Source organism: Lepidothrix coronata, unplaced genomic scaffold, assembly GCF_001604755.1.
Source record: "Lepidothrix coronata isolate B3197 unplaced genomic scaffold, Lepidothrix_coronata-1.0 Scaffold208, whole genome shotgun sequence".
Lineage (NCBI taxonomy): Eukaryota > Metazoa > Chordata > Aves > Passeriformes > Pipridae > Lepidothrix > Lepidothrix coronata.
Genome location: NW_016690388.1, coordinates 294,038 through 311,196, shown reverse-complemented (window position 1 = coordinate 311,196; position 17,159 = coordinate 294,038). Strand labels below are relative to the sequence as shown.

Sequence of the window (17,159 nt, the reverse complement as noted above, 5' to 3'; positions counted from 1 at the left end):
AAAATCCACTGCGCAGGCTCGAAGGGTTAATGACCTTTCCCAAATCTTCGCTCGCGAAGACTGGCCATTATTTATTATGATGTCAATCATACCACTGAGATGTAAGTCACAAGTAGCACAGCAGAAAGACAACAGTCAAGAAATTGAATTTTATCCTTTTACAAACCCATTAGAAATTAAACAGATGTTTCAACACCTCGTAGCATCTAAATGATTAGAGCAGTCAACAGGATGGGGAGGAGAGCTCAAGTATTTAGCTAAAGCAGGGAGCTGCCAGTTTCTCTTGTTTAGATAGGTCCCAAGGAAGAATCCCAAACTCCGATAGCTCCAAAAATGGAGAGAATTAAAAGAAAAACCTGTACTTGATAAAAATGTTGTTTCTCCCCTGCCCAATGGGAGATGTTCCTGTAGAAATAGGATTTCAATTGCACTAACTTGAGGTGACATGGTTAAGTTTATTGCTTTCAAGCCATGCTTTCAAGGTACTTATTGCATTAAGGTAATATGGTTATTTAAAAAGATTCTTCACTGGTAGCCCACTTGCCTTATGGTCTTTACATGCTCTTTACCCAGTCACCATTTATGACTGGTTTGAATTCTTTTCAAGGGTCTTCTGAAACAAACTTCTGTTGCATGAAAGTGAAGGCTGAGACAGCAAGCAGTAAGCATTTAGAAGATGAGTATTCCTAAACTGAAAGTTGCAAATTAAAGATTAAGTATTTTTAACAGCATGTGTTTTAAGAGTTCTGTAGTTTCTCAGCTGCTTCATTTTCCTGTTATTACTTGGACTTTAAGTCAGCAATTTATCCATCAAAACAAACTGTCTAGTTCATGAACAAACTGCCTAGCTTAAAAAGGAGCTAGAGCCAGTTACCACTAGAGCCAGTGGAAAAGTTTTCATTGAGTTCAGTGAGTTTGGTGTCTGGCAACCTTTGATATGATTCAAAGAGAATCAAAACTTGTGACAGGACGTGTTAAAGAGAAATTTTAAAAAATGCAGAGCACTGTTTTCCTTCTGAAAAAAGAATGGACACAACTATCAAGTTTCCTTTTTTTCCCCCTTGCAAAATGGCATAGTCTTTCGATACCTTCCTGAGGCCAGTATATAATGACTGCTCTTTGAGGGGGAGCAGACTTGCCAACCAGGTTGTAAAGATAGGGGATTTATTTAGTACATTTAATTAAGGCTTGGTAAAGTTTTTTTTCCAATTTTTTTTATAGTTGAGAGTAATATGCATTTCACATATGTGCTATGGGAGGGACTATGCACTATGTGCTTCCTTTTATCTGGACAAGCTTAAAAGCACTGTTTCAATAGCACTAGAGTCAGAACAAATGGAAAATCACATGTTGTCAACTTCATGTCTGTTTATGTGAAACCTGGTGTTTTTCTTATATTGCCACATGAAACTCATGAAATAGCTTTCAGTTTCCTTTTTTGGGTTGTTAAAGTGGAGTTTGTACTTTTTTCAGAATTTAATTTGCTTAAGATTTTGTATATGTAGATTTGTGTAATGTATTTAATGCGTAAAACATCTCCTGACCCAGGATTTCCCATTGCCGAGCACAACTGATCTGTTGGTGTAACAGGACTTTTAATAGTCTATCTATAAATCACTTTGAATTCATTACTTCTCTTGCAATTAAGATAAATAACAAACATTTCAAACATAAACAGCAAGTCAACACTATAAGTAAATTGTAAGTTTAAATCCCTTATGGATGAAGCCCCATGGTGGTTCCTTTCTGAGGATTGTTCCTACAAGGATTTGTTCTATCAGAGTGTATTTTGGGAGACTCTGAAGAGCCTAAGGGCAGCTGTGAGGCAGTAATTCGAAGAGGTGGTCAGACAGGTCAGGTGGTTTTACTGCTCTGCTGCTGCCGCTGCTGTTTCAGCTGATGTTGTTCAGATGCTTTCGGGATCTAATTTTACAGAAGTATAGTTTGTTTCAGATATTATTCAGCACATGTGCTAAAAGTGTAGCACATCTTATATAACTGTCACACCAGCTCCTGAAAGGGCAGAAGAATGCTCACTGCTTTACCTTTGAGTAGTGTGAGACCTCTGTACCATGTGTGGTGATTAATTCAAATAAAACACTTGTGTCTGATGTAGCATCTTGTTCTTCTAGTTTGTCTTTAAGAGTGTTCTTAAGAGAGGTACAGTTTCAGTTCCCCAGCTTGCAGTGCTGGTTTGTAAAATACTTTCCAAGGCATTAAACTTAAAAATGTTTAATGTTTGAAATGTTTAAATAACTAATTTTACAACTTTTTACTAAGTGGTGGAGTGTTGAAATGCGTTTAAACAGTTTTGCTGTTGTATCTCTTAATTACGTTCTAACAGTCTTATGAAGAAGCAGAGCTAGTGGCAACAAAAGTCTGCAATTAAGGCAGGGTACGTTGCCTGAAATACAAGATAATTGTCCAGGCAAGATTATTGGAATAGATTCAGAGACTGTAGTTGCCAATTCTCTCTCTAGGTGTTTGGCGTATACAGCAGAGAGGAGAAGTCCTCAGGAATGTATTTATTATAATGGCATGGCCCACGGTACAGTGAACCTCAGTTGAATGGTTTTTGTTTTTTTTCATCTTCCCCCTCTTACAGGCTTTTAGTCCGGTGCAGAGCTGATGGGTGGGAGCAAAGGTAAAGAATGATGTATTGCAGCAGCAGGCAGAAAGCATCTTTTGTCCGAATTGTGGAATGGCTGCTCCATAGTCATGTCCTGATGAATCAGATGTGAGGGGCTGCTTCATAACGGCACATCAGCTGGAAGCAGGAGAAGACATTCAGTTGAAGAGCTCTCTCCGAAAATGGATTTAACTTTTCTTTTGCCAGTCACTATCAGCATGACCTCATACATTTCTAGTACAATGGTGTGGCTAAGCCTTTGAGCACACAGCTATTACATCATTGCAGCAAATTAGAGAGGGAGGTGGTGAAAGAGGCCTTATTGTTGTCATGGCCGATGAGATGATCAGGACTCAACTCATTGTCACTGAGAAGTTGGTGGGTTTGCTGGAGAGTGGTACAGAAAAGTTGCTGCTGATTGATAGCCGCCCCTTTGTGGAATACAATACATCCCACATTTTGGATGCCATCAACATCAACTGTTCCAAGCTTATGAAGCGGAGGCTGCAGCAGGACAAAGTTTTGATTACAGAACTCATTCAACATTCAGCAAAACACAAGGTAGGAGTCATCTTCCTCTTATTCCTTATATTTGTTTAAAGGAGTGGCTGGAAAGGAATTTGTAATAATTTTTCCTTAGGTATTTCATTTAAAAAAAAAACCAACAATTAAAAAAAACAAAACCCAAACGAAAACAAACAAAAATCCAACAACAAAAAACAGACAGAACAAAACAAAAACCAAACAAGACTAAGGGACTGAGTTTAGCTGAGATCCTATGTAACCAAAAAGGGCATTGGTTACTATTACATTTATTGTTGGGATTCTTCGTAGCCTGCTCTTCCCTAAGTGACACAGTAATGGGGAGGGTTTTAGAAATACTCAGAAAGAATGTTCTCAGGGTTCTTACGTGTCTTTTAAAGCCCAGTCCCTCAAATGGATGTAATTAAGGCAGAAAACATTCTCCTCCTAAACTTCGAAGGATTCTTTGGGATCTGTTGTGGGGGGGATTGCTTAGCAAGTGGTCATATGGTTTGCAAAGAAAGTGCATCTCTGTCAGTCCTGGCTTCTACTTGCTGTTAAAAATGCTTTTCATGGGAGCAATTTGATAGGTTTTAGTGGTTTGATTTGTTTTTGGGGGAGTGGGATGTGTTTTTTTCCAAATAGTGTTATCAGTGAAAAGAAAATAGCTAAGCTGTTTCAAATTAATGCATGGGGGGGGGGGATTTGGGTTTTTTTCCTTATCCATCGGTATTTGTTTCATGTGCTTTGGATACAAAAATAATCTGCTACGTTCTTGCTTTGACATGTTAAACATGAATATGATGATGATGACGATGTTGGTTTGGGGTTTTTTTATACATAAAGCTGTATAGGTAACCAAAATGTGTGTGGCTTAGAGGCAGTTTAAGGTCTCTTTACTGTTTATGTACAAAACCCCCAGTAGCAGAAACTGAGGCAGGGCCTTCTAAAAAGCTTAGCTTTTAAACAAATCAACCAACCTAGCTAAAGGTAGAGCATTTTACAAGTGACATAAAATTAGCTAATGATAGAAATTTGTGGAGCGTGCTTCAACTTGCAGCAAATAATCAATTTACAAACTCTCCAAGGAATTGAATCTCATAGGCATATGAAGTATAAAATAAAACCGGTTCACATACAGCTGCATAAGAAATCTGTATATCTGAATCACTGTATAGCAAATACATGGGAACCCTGCTGGAGGTGATAATGTGGGGCATTGAATCGTCTTCCTCCCTTTTTACTCTTGAGTTACTTGTGTTTCAGATTGAAATTGATTACAAGCAGGAAGTGGTGGTGTATGACCAAAGCTCTAAAGATGTGACCTCTCTCTCATCTGACTGCTTTCTTACTGTGCTCCTGGGCAAACTGGAAAAGAATTTCAGCTCTGTGTATCTGCTTTCAGGTAAGATGTACCAAAAGAAACCTCTGACACACTTGTGTAAGGAGAAGAAAGAAAAAGCTGTTGGTATAGCAGATGTGTACAGTTTTGCAAGTGCTGATATAAACCTCAGTTATAGCATAGACTTTTTTGTAGTTCTTTATGCATGTAGTGACACTCATAATGCATATAGTGCTTAGAAATTGCATCTTACAGGGGATATATTACACCATTAGTCTATGTAAGTGGAAATGGATCAGTGTAGGGGGTTTTAGATGCATATATTTGCTACTTTAGGGTCAAAAAATAGTAAAAGTAATGTGCTTCCCTGGTTTTTTAAGTATTGTACATACTAGGAAGAAAACTTCTTCCTTACTGAATTGGTACTACTTGGAATTGGTACTAATTGGAAATGATCTCCCAGAGTTATGGAGATTAGTTTGTGTGACTTTTTAAACTTCAGCTCCTGAAGTAGTAGCATTTCATTTAGGTCTTCTCCCTCACTGTCCTTTTTTTTTTTTTAAATCCCAGGTCAAAGCATCTATAAAAATTCAGCTCCTTATAATACCGGATTTGTTGATCTTAACGTGTGCTTGTGTCATTATTTCTATCATGGAACAGTAGACCCAGTGTTCACAAGAAGGAACAAGGAGGGGCATGAGGTAGATCCAAAGCTGAAGGAAGTGGGGAATGATGTGTATAAGTAGGAAATCCATTGCAGTGACTTAACCAGTGATCTAATGAAGTGCATACCTAGCCTCTGAGAAATGGTAAAACTACAGTCAGGGACTGAATAATTATGAGAGAAAGGGAAATAACTCCAGATAGATGCTTCCTCTTAGCAAGAGGATTTCACTGCAGTTTGTAGTCATCACTTCAGATGAAAGTGATAGGGGAGAGCTTGTGGTACTGAGAGAACTTTTCCCATTTTTTTTTTAAAGTGATTACAGAGAACATGAATAATTTCTGCACTTGGGCAGGTGCGTTTGGTACTCATGTGAGGCTGTGCTTACAGCAAAGTAAGTAGGGTTTTGCATTGGCTAGGTTTGGTGCTTCTGTTCAATTTGTTGACTGGGTAAGAATTACATCTGTGAGTGGTGGACTACAGCATTAAATTAAATAACTCTTCTTTCATATGAGCCACCAAATAATCGTGTGGTGTCTAGGCACAGTAAATGCTTAATGTAAGAGTGCTGAATTAAGTGGTTGATACTCCCTTAAATTGAAAACTGTTATTTAAAAAATCAACCCAGTCGAGAAGCAGTTCATGTCTTAAGAAAGCCTTTTATTGTTTGAATACACAACTCTGCTCATTTGTCCTGTGGGTTTTTTTAATAACCAGAAGCAATTTACAGCTCCATGCCACAATCAAACTATTCACAACCTAATTTCCATGATAGAAAGAGAAACAGCTGTCTAATAACTGAGAATTAGACCTTGTGGCAGGAGGAGTTGGGAGACATCCTTAGCAAGGCCAAGCAGAGGAGAATATCGTGAAACTTCCCTTCCTTATACTGTCCCTCCCTTGCATGAGACAAGGCTTTGCTCTTCTTTTTCCTCTGCTGGACTCCCTGAAGGAAGTGCTCGTTGTATCTCTGCTCTCAGACTTGCTTGTGGCTCTTGTAGGAGTGGACAGGACCAGGAAAGGAGTGTTCTCCACCTCCCCAGTGCATGGTCTGGGCAAACACCAGTTGCATGTATCATAATGATACTATGAGAAATTGGCCTTTTTTCATTACCAGCACATGGTAGTTGTCTGTTCAAGATGAAAATGCCTTTTAAACCACAAGCAAGACAGTAGTGCACATTAGCTGAGGTGAACTTAGCCACATACACCTAGTAAGGATTAGTTTGATTGTTAGAGAGAAAAAGGGAATCTAATGTATCCTTATAAAAAGCAGGATTTGTATTTTAGCATGTCAAATGATTTTCTCTTGGCAAAGATTAGGTTTGAGAATTTCATCTTTGTTTACATAGCTAGGATGGGGCTTTTTTGAATGCAGAAACAACTGCTGGCTTTAAAACTAGTGGCAGAGGAGTATAAGAGCAAAAGGGAAATGTAAGGAAGTTATTTACTATTGATCTATTACAGGTAAGTGCTTATTCAGGTGCTTATTTTTTACATCTATTAAAAATCTGGCTACTTAATACATGAAACACAAGAAACCTTTTGGGATGTGGGGTGAAGGAGAATGAGCTAGATTCAGTCTTATGGGAAGTTCCTTAGTTTATTGATATGTGGCTCTAGGAAACTAGATAAAATATGTTGTCTTAGCAAGTTGATGATGAACTCACATAAATGTTTATGGCCCATAATGAGAGCAGAGGTCAATGCACTATGTAAAAAGATAAACCTTTGGACTTGAGTTTTCCCTATGCCACTAAATCTGATTTATTTAAAATGGCGACCTTAAATAAACATTTTAGGGTAGGAAAATATTTTTTGTTGGGATAGAATGAGGAGCAATTAACAAGTATCTGAAATTCCTGCATCTGTTCTTCTTGCCACCCCCCATTACTGAGCAATTGGTGAGGTGTTTTTTTTATTTAGATTGGGCATAAAGGTATGTTCTACCCTGGAGACTGCTTTTCACTGAAGTAAATGTTGTAAAGACCTCAGAGGAACCCTTACCAACTAGTTTAAGCTCTTGGTATAACCTCATAAAAATATTTATAATCTGGGGAATGTTTTCAGGAATTTAAATATCCGTTTTGGTTCTTAATTTTAGCAATACTCAAAATAGTGAAATGTGGGTACTGAAAGCTCAGTCCCGCTCCCATCATGACATCTACTCATGTGAGTTAAATAAGATTTAAACATGGGGATGTCACTTTATTCCTTCTCTTTCCATATGTTAAGAATTGGATTTACTTGCATGGAGTCTTTTTCCTAGCTAATTATGATTTTTCTGCTTACTCTGCAGAAATAGTTGAGAGACTACTGATTCTTGCTTGAATGATCATTGTTAAGGCAGTAAACATCAAGAGTCTTGCTTAAATTTTGTTCCACTATGGAAGTGGAAATCATTCGCATTCTACTTTCCTTAAAAACTTGCTCTTCCCTGCTTTTAATCTGGCTTAGTCCTACTCATGCTAACACTGATGTCTTCGTGATGGTTACCTTTCAAACGTTGCTGGTGAACAAGATGAAACACAGCTTTTTATTTTGTGTTAATTTTTTTAAACTTTTTTTTTTGTACAGAAGGCTTTCTGAAAAAAACCCAGAAATGCCTACTTTTCTGTATTTACAAACTGTCATTAAAAATTGTGATAGCCTAACACTGAAACACTGTACTGGCTCTGAACTGAAACCAAAGGCAAGAATTACTGTACTCAGGTGGATGTAGAGCAATGGTAAATGTCCAGGAAGGACTAGCTAAACTTCAAAGTATTGTAATGCAGGATCATAGAAACAGTTTTATTGAATTCTCTAAGAATTTTTCAGTGCTGCAAGTCCAGAGTGTATTTTGCTGAGGAACAATGAAGGACTTATTTTTTTGTCAGTCACTAAATTGCCACTTAGAGGTACCACAGTACCCAATACCACTGAGAACAACTAATATGAAAAACTTCCCTAATGTACCAGATTATAAATTGTATGGGCAGAAGGGCAGTTAAAGTTACTGGAAGCCTTTTGTGAGCTTCTAAAATTGCCTTTACAGTTTTATACCCCTCCTCTCCAGTGCCTGTACGCTGAGGTGTAGATTTGTATGTGACTGTATTCTGTTGGAGCCATGCCTCTCATTAAATAGGATCCACCTGATTTAGATGTAATCAGGGCTGTGTATACTTGAATCTCTCTGTAGAAAACTTGCTTCATGGTTGGAGATGGAGCTGCTATCCTTCAGTTACAAGACAGCTATCTTGAGAAGGGTTCCATGAAATTCTCCATGCTACTTACTTCACAGGTTATCTGTATAATTAAGAGAATTACTAGTGGAGAATTACAGATTTTGTAGGTGCCCAGGATGAAGCCCTGCATCTGACTTTCAGAACCACTGAGCTGTATGCCTCTCACTCAAAACCATGGTTGGCCTGTCAGTCCTGTCACCATGTGAATCAAGGCCCAGGTGGGGAATTGCCTAGTAATCTCTTCCTACCCTTCTGCCCATGAAAAGTATGAAAACCATAATGTGATTCAGTGGATTCTCCTTTCATGAGAGCTGTCTGATAAACTCCTGCAGAGCAGAAAGCTACTTTAATAAGGAGAAATAGATAAATTATTACTTTTCTATTCAGTGACAAATGATGGTGACATGTGCAGGGGACAGTCCTAAGCAGAAAGAGCAAACAGAGTGAGTTCAGTGAGGTTGGCCATAGATCCTGGAAACAAAATAGTGAGTTATTACCCAGGGACTGTGGCAAAAGGTATGCTTTTGCTGAAACTTCCCAAATCATTGTTTCCTCCTGACCTGTCCCTTGCCTAACAGAGTGTGTGTACAAAGTGGAAGACTTGCATGAAGGATACAAGGAGAAGGAAGCAAGTCAGGAACTCTCTTGCAGTCTTCTTTATCCTGTTTTTTTTTTTAGAAATATTTGAAATTGGAAGCCCATTTAAAGAAATTTCAGTATAAAAATGCTAGTATCTCTAGGGTACATTTACCATTGTGCTGTCTGCACTTGCCTAAAGCAAAGCTGAATAAGAAAAGCCCGGTGCTCTCTCCCTGCTTTGTCCCCAGAAGAACCATTCCTTGTGGCAGAGGAGCAGGAAATCTTAAGAATATTCTCTTGTAGGTAGAGCTGATCATTTCTATGTCCTGAAGTGACCAGGGCTACGAGACTGAGCTTCATTCCCAACTTCTGCAGTCCCATAGATCGGTTAAGAGGGTGCCATGTGGTTCAGTGTGGACTGAAAGACAGCATGAGCTTTGTGCTTTCTGACACATTCCTGGCTTACATCCTGACACCTTTTAACATTTGGATTTGGAGCTTAATAAATTTGTTTTTGACTGACTGAAGTTCTGAGTGTTCCCCACACGTAAGTCTTTACAGAGTACCCCGAGGAGAAGAGCACACATTCAGATGGTGGCCATCCATTAAAATAATGAGGTTACCTGTAAATTGAAATAAGTTATAACAAGAATGAGCCGTTGAATATCCTGCCAGTGTTTAGAGGAGGAGAGGTAGTTGCACAATGATGCCAGCTTTCCTGATATTCTGACTGGTTGATTCCATTAGAGTAAATCTCTATTGAAAGAGGTAAAGATCTTGCTGAAGGAACGCAGCATTCCCCAAGTGGTCCCGTAACCCATGGAATACAGCCATTGTTAATGGGGAAGAGTGAGAGAGGAGATTAGCTCTTCAAAAGTCTCCCTCTCAATCAATTTTTAATGAGAGCATAGACAAACTAGTACCCTTGGCTACAGCCAGTCCTCTGAGAACATCCTCCCACCCTGTGTACTTAAAATGCAGTTTTCAGTGTTCGTTTAGTGCCATGATTGTTTTAAGCACTTGAAGAATGGGAGTAGGGTTTATTACTTTCATATGTGTATCCACTCTCTGTCTTTTGAGGGAGAGAGCTAGGTTTGACTAGAGTAGAGCTCTCATAACATTTCTCAAGCCCAAGAATAACTTGTTAAGTTTGCTTTTGTTTCGGATACCTCTGGATGCTTGTGAAACTTAATTGACTAAAATTATGGTGCAGGGTTGTTTTGTTGGGTTTTTTTCTCTTTAAAAGCAGAAAGGGCAAGTGTGGGTGTCCAATATGCTCTTTTTACTTCCTGTGCCACTTGGCATATGCCACTTGGGTGGGAGGGGAAGCTTGACCCCATTCTCACACATTCTTCCTCCTCCACCTTATTTGCTTAACCTGCCTGTTAACCTTGTCTTAGCAAAGGCAGAAACCCTCCAAGGCAAAGAACGTCCCTTGCTACTGTGCTTGTAAAACACCTGGCATAAGGGGACCGCTTTCTGAATGTCACCAGAATGGAAACACCACTGGCTTTCCCAAACTGTGAAACCTTGGATGCTGTGGAAGGGCTCCCGGCGGCTGAGGAGCGGGGACGGGAACGGGATGGGATGGCAGCCCTTCCGACTGGGCTCCCCAGCCTGAGCTTATGTAATGGAAAATGGCACACGGCCCTGCAGAGCCGAGTTGGAATGCGGGAATTGTAATGGCCTGTGGAAGTCTGCAGCTCGTTTAGACAGAGTGGAAACATCGTAGATTCATAAAACTTACGAGTCAGAAAGTTTACAACTTTCTTAGGGCAAGGAAAAAAATCTGTACTGCAGCTTTTAGATGAACAGTTTAATGTTTGATGGGAATGTGACTGGGAAAGTGCTGTTAAGTCACAGCATTGGGATCCTCTGAGGCAAAGTAAATGTAAAAGTTAGGGGCTTGTATATTTTGTCTTTGCTATAGTGCTGTTTGATTTTTTTTTATTATTTTTTTAGTGTAGTTTTCAGTAATGTTACTTTATGTGCCTGCCACTAACCAGTATTTACAATAACAAATTCTAAATTGCTATTAGGAGAAGAGAAAAAAACCCAAAAAGCTAAACATGAGTTACTCCACTGCATACCTTTGGTGAATACAGACATTTGGTGAGGTTTACTTAAAATTTTAAGTCCTAAATGTTATGTTTTAGAGGTAGTCGCAAAATTTCCTGCTTTTTTAATTGTTCTTTTCCCTTAAAAAGGAAAGTTAAACGGAAAAAAAAAGATAGCAATATTCCTTTAAAAAGGGATAGCAATATAATATTTGTATGTGGTTATACAAAATTATGAATAATTAGTGCCCTTAATGAAGAAGCAAATTCTGGATTTAACAAAGGTGGAATGTTAAATCTTCAAGCTTCAATGTCTCCTTCTTGTAGTGCTGTACATGCATGTAGTCTTTGTTTTTCTAACTAATCACTCGGGTCTTAGATCTTTTCCACTCCCAGCTTTAAAGTAATTGTGTTTGATGCTGAATTAACACTGATGTACTTACTGTCAGACACTTAGGTCTTGTGGAAAAAGGAAGGAAGTAGTATGTTTTCAAGAATTCATTGAAGAAAACCAATTTCTCCCTTTAGCTTTTTCAGAATGGTCAGAATCCAAAGCAGGGGAGAAAGGAGCAGTATCTGATTTGAATGGCACTTAAGAAAAATGCCAAAGTTTGCTCTGTTATCAGTGTACATTGTGTGTGATCTTTTCCAGCAGACTCCATGACCTGCAAAAAACAGACACATTCCCTGTCTCTTACATCTCCATCAGGAGCATAAGACAGATCTTTCTGTGCATCCTGCATGAGGCACGTGAAGCTGCAGGGCAAGCTGGGTGTGCAGGGATGTTGTATTAAACACTTCATAGGCTTTTCTTAACTGGAAGTTTTAGGGAAGCCAAGCTCTTAGGAGTTGCCATGTAGTCTGTCTGTTGTCGCCCACAAAAGTTGTTTTAAAAGCTTGTTGGTCAGCTTCAGTAAGGTTTGACAAAAGGAGTAATTAAATGAAAAAAAATAATGAAATTCTTGTAAGCAGTATGGAAATGAGCACTGCTACAGTACAGAGCCTCAAATTAGTGTCTCTCCCTGAAAAGTGGTTTTGGGTTAAGCTGAGCTGGTAGTGGATTTGCTGGTGTGACCAAGCAGCAGTGCTGTATGGGCCCCAGCAGCACAAAAAGGGCCTTTAGGAGCTCAGGATGCAATAACTCCCAAGGATCTACTGTGAGATGGGCAGTGGTGGCAAGTGGGATTCTTTGGTTCTGCAGCTCTGCATATTACTTGGTTGAAAAACATGTTTGCATAGTGTGAAAGTGGAAAGCTGCTCTTCTGGTGTTTAGAATTGGTCTCTATTAGCTGGACAAGATGGCAGAGACCTTCCTCCTGATTACCCACATTACCCACCTCTTCTCCAGCTGAATCTTTTCTCCCCTCTGTCTTGACTGTGCTGCCAGGCTCTGGATGGCAAGAGCACTTGCTGGGGCTCTCTGTCGAGATTTAGCTGACAACACATGAAGTGATGTGAACACCTGCTTTCTCACCTTTGATGCCTTAAGCCCCTAATGGTTTTTTATTTTTCTAATATTGGTAAGCCTTATAAGCTTTATAAGTAGATTTTAAAAGCAGCAACCCTCCCTCCTTTGTCCCTTGTCCCTTATCCATTTCCCTCTAGCACCCTTGTTTACACATTCCTTAACCCTCTTACCCCGTTCTATGCTCCCTATATCAATCCTACTCCTGAAAGCAGTAGAAATGTTTAGTCTTTTGTCAAGGCAAGGCCTAGATTGTCGGCAGAACAGCATATCAGGGCCTAAACCACAGAATACGGTCAAGAATTAGGTAATTATGTACCCTTTGTGCTCTGATGATGGTGAAGATGGGATGAATAGGTGGTCCCAAAAAGCCCCCCGACTCAATTCTCAGGGGGTGGACCCGGGGTGGTCCAGAGTAAAGGGCACAGGGTGGACACATCTGGGATTGGATGGATGGTATTATAAAAATGTAACCTCTCGGGGCACAGGCACGCAGGTCTTGTAACACCTTAGCCTTGGCAAAATAAACCCTTTCTTATCTCACCCCTAATTAACTGCTCTGGAGATTTTTTCAGCACTTAAATCCCACGGCAACGCTTTTCTTTAATTCCAAGTTAGGTTTCATGACTGCACTCACAAAGAAAAAGTAGGAAATCCTCACAGAACAAATGCAGTGTAAGCTTGTTTTTAACTGTTAGAATTTGTATATGCATGGAGCTTTCATCTCTGTAGGGGTTGTTTCCGTACTTGGACAGTTCTATAGAAAAAGCAAGTTATACCTAATGCTAAGGTCCCCTACTTTCATATTTCCCTTTCCCTGCAGAGTTACAGGCACCTCAGCTTTTGCTTTTCAATTTCACACCCAAACTTAATCCACCTTATCTCTGAAGTATAGCCACGTCTCTGTTACTTTGTGCTTTGTCAGTATGCACATGCCTGATTAGCAAGAGCAGCTATCTCTAGATGATTAAGATAAAACTTCTGGTTCAGATCTCTGGAAAGATGTGAGGATAAAAAGGAATTACAGAATTGGCTGTTTCAACAGTAATTTACTGAGCAACTATAAAGAGAGATAAGGATTGCCTCCTGATTGATTGATTGATTGATTGATTGGGGTTTTTTTCCCCCCCTATATGTTAGAAATACATGAAAATTGAGACATAGATGGATGTATGAGGGAATATCTGTGCTCTGTTCAACATGCATGCAGGAAAGACTGAAAACTGAGGGTGAATGGGTGATGTCACTGAAGCAGGGCTGTTTGGCTAACAGAACCATCCATAATTACAGCCAGCTAACAGCCTGGTTACTGTACTGTGTCATGTAAGCATTAGTGAGCTGCTCAAGGTGAACTTTGAAAGCTGGTAGGAGGGGAAGGTGGCATTCTCCACTCTCTCCAGAACCCTGCAGAAAAGAAGGGTGTTTGGGAGAGGTGGGGGGGCAGGAGAGCAAAGGGGGTGCTGGGCTGGTGAATGGGCAAAGCGTGCAGGGTAGCTGGAGGTTTCAATGTGCTCAATGACAGATGAAATTTTGCTGGACCAGCTATGATATCCTAAAGTCAAAGCTGCATAACCTGGGACTGTATGAGGAGGGGATGTGTGTTGATGTGAATGAAGAACAATGAACAGTGAAGAACATTTTGAAAACTGATTTTTTAGTAATTGGTGTTTCTGCTTAACTTTTTTGCTCTTCCCCAGGCCAAATCAGTAATTAATATGTTTCCTGCAAATTTGCCTTGTCTAATTTTGGTCCCATCTCTGAATGGTTTGACATCCCGTTGAAGGAAATACAGAGACAGGTAGGAGGAGGAGAAATCAGCATAACATGGAATGAACATAAGAAATACCCACCTGTCCTGTTATGGTGTTGTTCAACTAGAAAGGTTTTATTAAGTATTGGATAAAACCAATGAAATTACCTGCACTTCACAACTTTGTACTTTGTACTCAAGACCTTAGGGCTTAACTGACCTTTCCTTTGCAAACCTCCATAGTGGTTTACAGAGCTGCAACTGCAGCATGGTGACCGTCAGCACTGTGGAATGTTCCTGGGCTGTTTCCACAGAACAGAACTGAAATGAGCTGATGTATAACCTGTGCTTTTCAGTAGTTACTCCTCTGTATTAATTTAGGATTTGTGTTTAAAACTAAGTAGTCAAAAGGATCTGGATTAATTACATTCGCTCATTTAAAGGAAACTCATCCCAAATCAATAATATTTCTCTATCATTTGTTGCCACCTGATCCCATAGTCTTTCCCTTGTCTCTTCCCGTGTCTGGCAGAGTTAATTGGGAGTTCTTTTTGCACAAGGATTTATGTGGTGAACCTGTAAGAAAGAGCAACTTTTACTGTGGAATTTTGCTGCAACTTTTTCATCCCTTCTGAGTTTGGCCCTGATTTGTTTTCTGAGTTGGCAGAGAAGGGAACTGAAGCTTCTGATACCAGGATTCCCTTGAAGATCATACCTTAATAATCACAATTGTAGTTAGGGAAGTGGTGGAGTCTTGATCAAAGGAAAGTCTATAGTCCCTGCTTTGCAGAACCATAGCAACAGGGCAATCAAGTCGTTAACTGGATCTCGCCAAATTTCTGCTAATAGATGTGGAGGCTTGGTAAGCAAGAAACTCAGGCTTTGCTGTAAACTGGGAGGTGTTGGGTTGTCTGTCACAGAAAAACCACTGACAGCTTTTGGCACCTTGACGTGGTTTTGTAGAAACATCCTGTTGCATGTCAAGGGAGCTGTTTCAACTCAGCTTACCATCCAGGGTACAGAAAACCTGTATGGTTTAAGAGAGAGTATTTTGGAGGTATTTGTCAGTCATCTATTTTCAGGGCCCAGTTACATTTATCAAATAATTCAGTGAAACTGTTAACCCAGTAGCTCTGTTACTGATCTGTAGATTTATTCCCACCTCCCCCGTAATTTCAACATGCTCTTGCAATTGATTGTTACTCACATGAGGCTGGAGTAGTGGTGGGAGAAAGGGTGTTATTTAGAAACTGGCTCCAGAAGTAAAGTGTATTTTCTGTAATTAAAACAAACTGCACAATGCTGCCAATGGCCCTATTGCAACTGGGGTAGGTAAGGAGATTTAAAGAAAAAATTTGCCTTGTTGCAAATGTTATTCTCAAATCATGGAATTTGAAACAAAACCCATCACATCTTTTTTTTAAGGCTCAGCTTTCTGTTCTGCATTCCCACTGTAGACTAAATTAATTTTCCAAGTGTTCAAGGTTTATTTTGAAGACAGTCTGCTTCATTTAGAGCAGAAGTGTACAGGTAGTCTGAGTGCTTAGAGCACCTTTCTTGTAAGAGGCTCCTCATGTAGACTGTGTAGACTTGAGCTTTGGGGACTCATGGGAGCCATAATCTGTGTTAGGAAAAAAGAGACATTAAAAATAAATACCTTTTCTCTACACATATTTTTTTAAATACATCTCCCTATATATTTTTAAAAATAGATATATTTTGTAAGTTAGTGCAAGCAAACAGTGATGTGTGCAGTTCCTTAGAACAGAAATTAGTCTCATAATGCCATGACAGTTCAGTGGTCATACATGTGGATGCTGTTGTTCCGGACCCCTGATACTATGTTTGTTGCACTTAAAGAGATTGGTAGTTTAGCAGGATGCATATACAAGTGTGTTTTGTTGGTGCAGGTTTTGTTTGCTTGTGGTTTTTTAAAGCAATTCTTCCACATACGCTGACCTAGAATGTATTTTTCCTATTGGGAGTGCCGTAAATGAAAGCCAGATTTATTAAAAAACTACTTCCTTTTGGAAAACCTGGTCATAGAAGATGGCAGGGAAGATAGCTTAATATTTGAAACAATTTCATGTTTTTTCAAATCGGTTCACTACAGAAGGTTAAGATATATTCAAAGGAAAGGAAGGTTCACTTGTGAGCACAGTAAAGATAGGTAATGTAATGCCAAACTTAACTGATTTGAGAGCTTTGTGATTATAATTCATGTTGTAAAGATACTGAAGCAACATGTTCCTAGGGAAGCATAAGTAGAAAAGAAGAAACATGACTCTGAAAGGATGAATGCCCTAGAGGAAGTGTTGAAGAATCCAATCTTGAATCACATGAATTTGCATTGACAGAGCCCTGGAATAAAAATAAAATAAAAAATTGCTCCTTACACTTACGATGACAGAGCATGGGTTTCATGTCTCAGAATCTCAGGTGTTTTGCACATTAACCTCTTGTCACAGGTTTCACACAGAAGTGAGACCAATCTGTAGATAGTTGGGAAGAAACCTTTATTGTTGAACTCTTCCCATGTAGTCTTTTGAAAAGAAAGCACAGATGTAAAATCCTTGCTTATGCAGCTTCTCTGTAAGGACTTCTCTATTTTCAGCTGTGGGGGTGAGAGGATCCAGAAAGCAGCCAACAATGTTCCCAAGAAATAAAGAATAAGCAAATGAAACCAAAGGCCAATAGTTGATTTCCCCTTCTTCCCCACCCTGTCAAAGAACTGCTTAAATTTAATCTGAGAGGCATATACTGCCTATAAATTCAAAGAATGCTTCCTGTAACGGAGGGGAAAACATTGTGCTGTACAGAAGAAAATTTAGAAAGTATGCGAGAGAATTATTTTGCAAACTCTTCCTGTCATTCAGTGGACACATTAAACAAGCAGGATCTGTGCTGCCTGAACAGGGAAGTTG

General features: G+C 39.5%; 1 protein-coding gene across 4 annotated transcripts in view; it reads left to right on the top strand.

Annotated features, from left to right (window-relative positions):
* Positions 1–17,159, top strand: part of DUSP16 (dual specificity phosphatase 16) — a 62,053-nt gene that overhangs the window by 30,748 nt on the left and 14,146 nt on the right. For all 4 annotated transcript variants that reach the window (XM_017832846.1, XM_017832844.1, XM_017832847.1 and 1 more), the window contains 2 exons: positions 2,606–3,190; positions 4,418–4,556. In XM_017832846.1, the coding sequence (XP_017688335.1) occupies positions 2,960–3,190; positions 4,418–4,556 (370 nt within the window). In that variant the 5' untranslated portion in view covers positions 2,606–2,959. The remainder of the gene's footprint in view (positions 1–2,605; positions 3,191–4,417; positions 4,557–17,159) is intronic.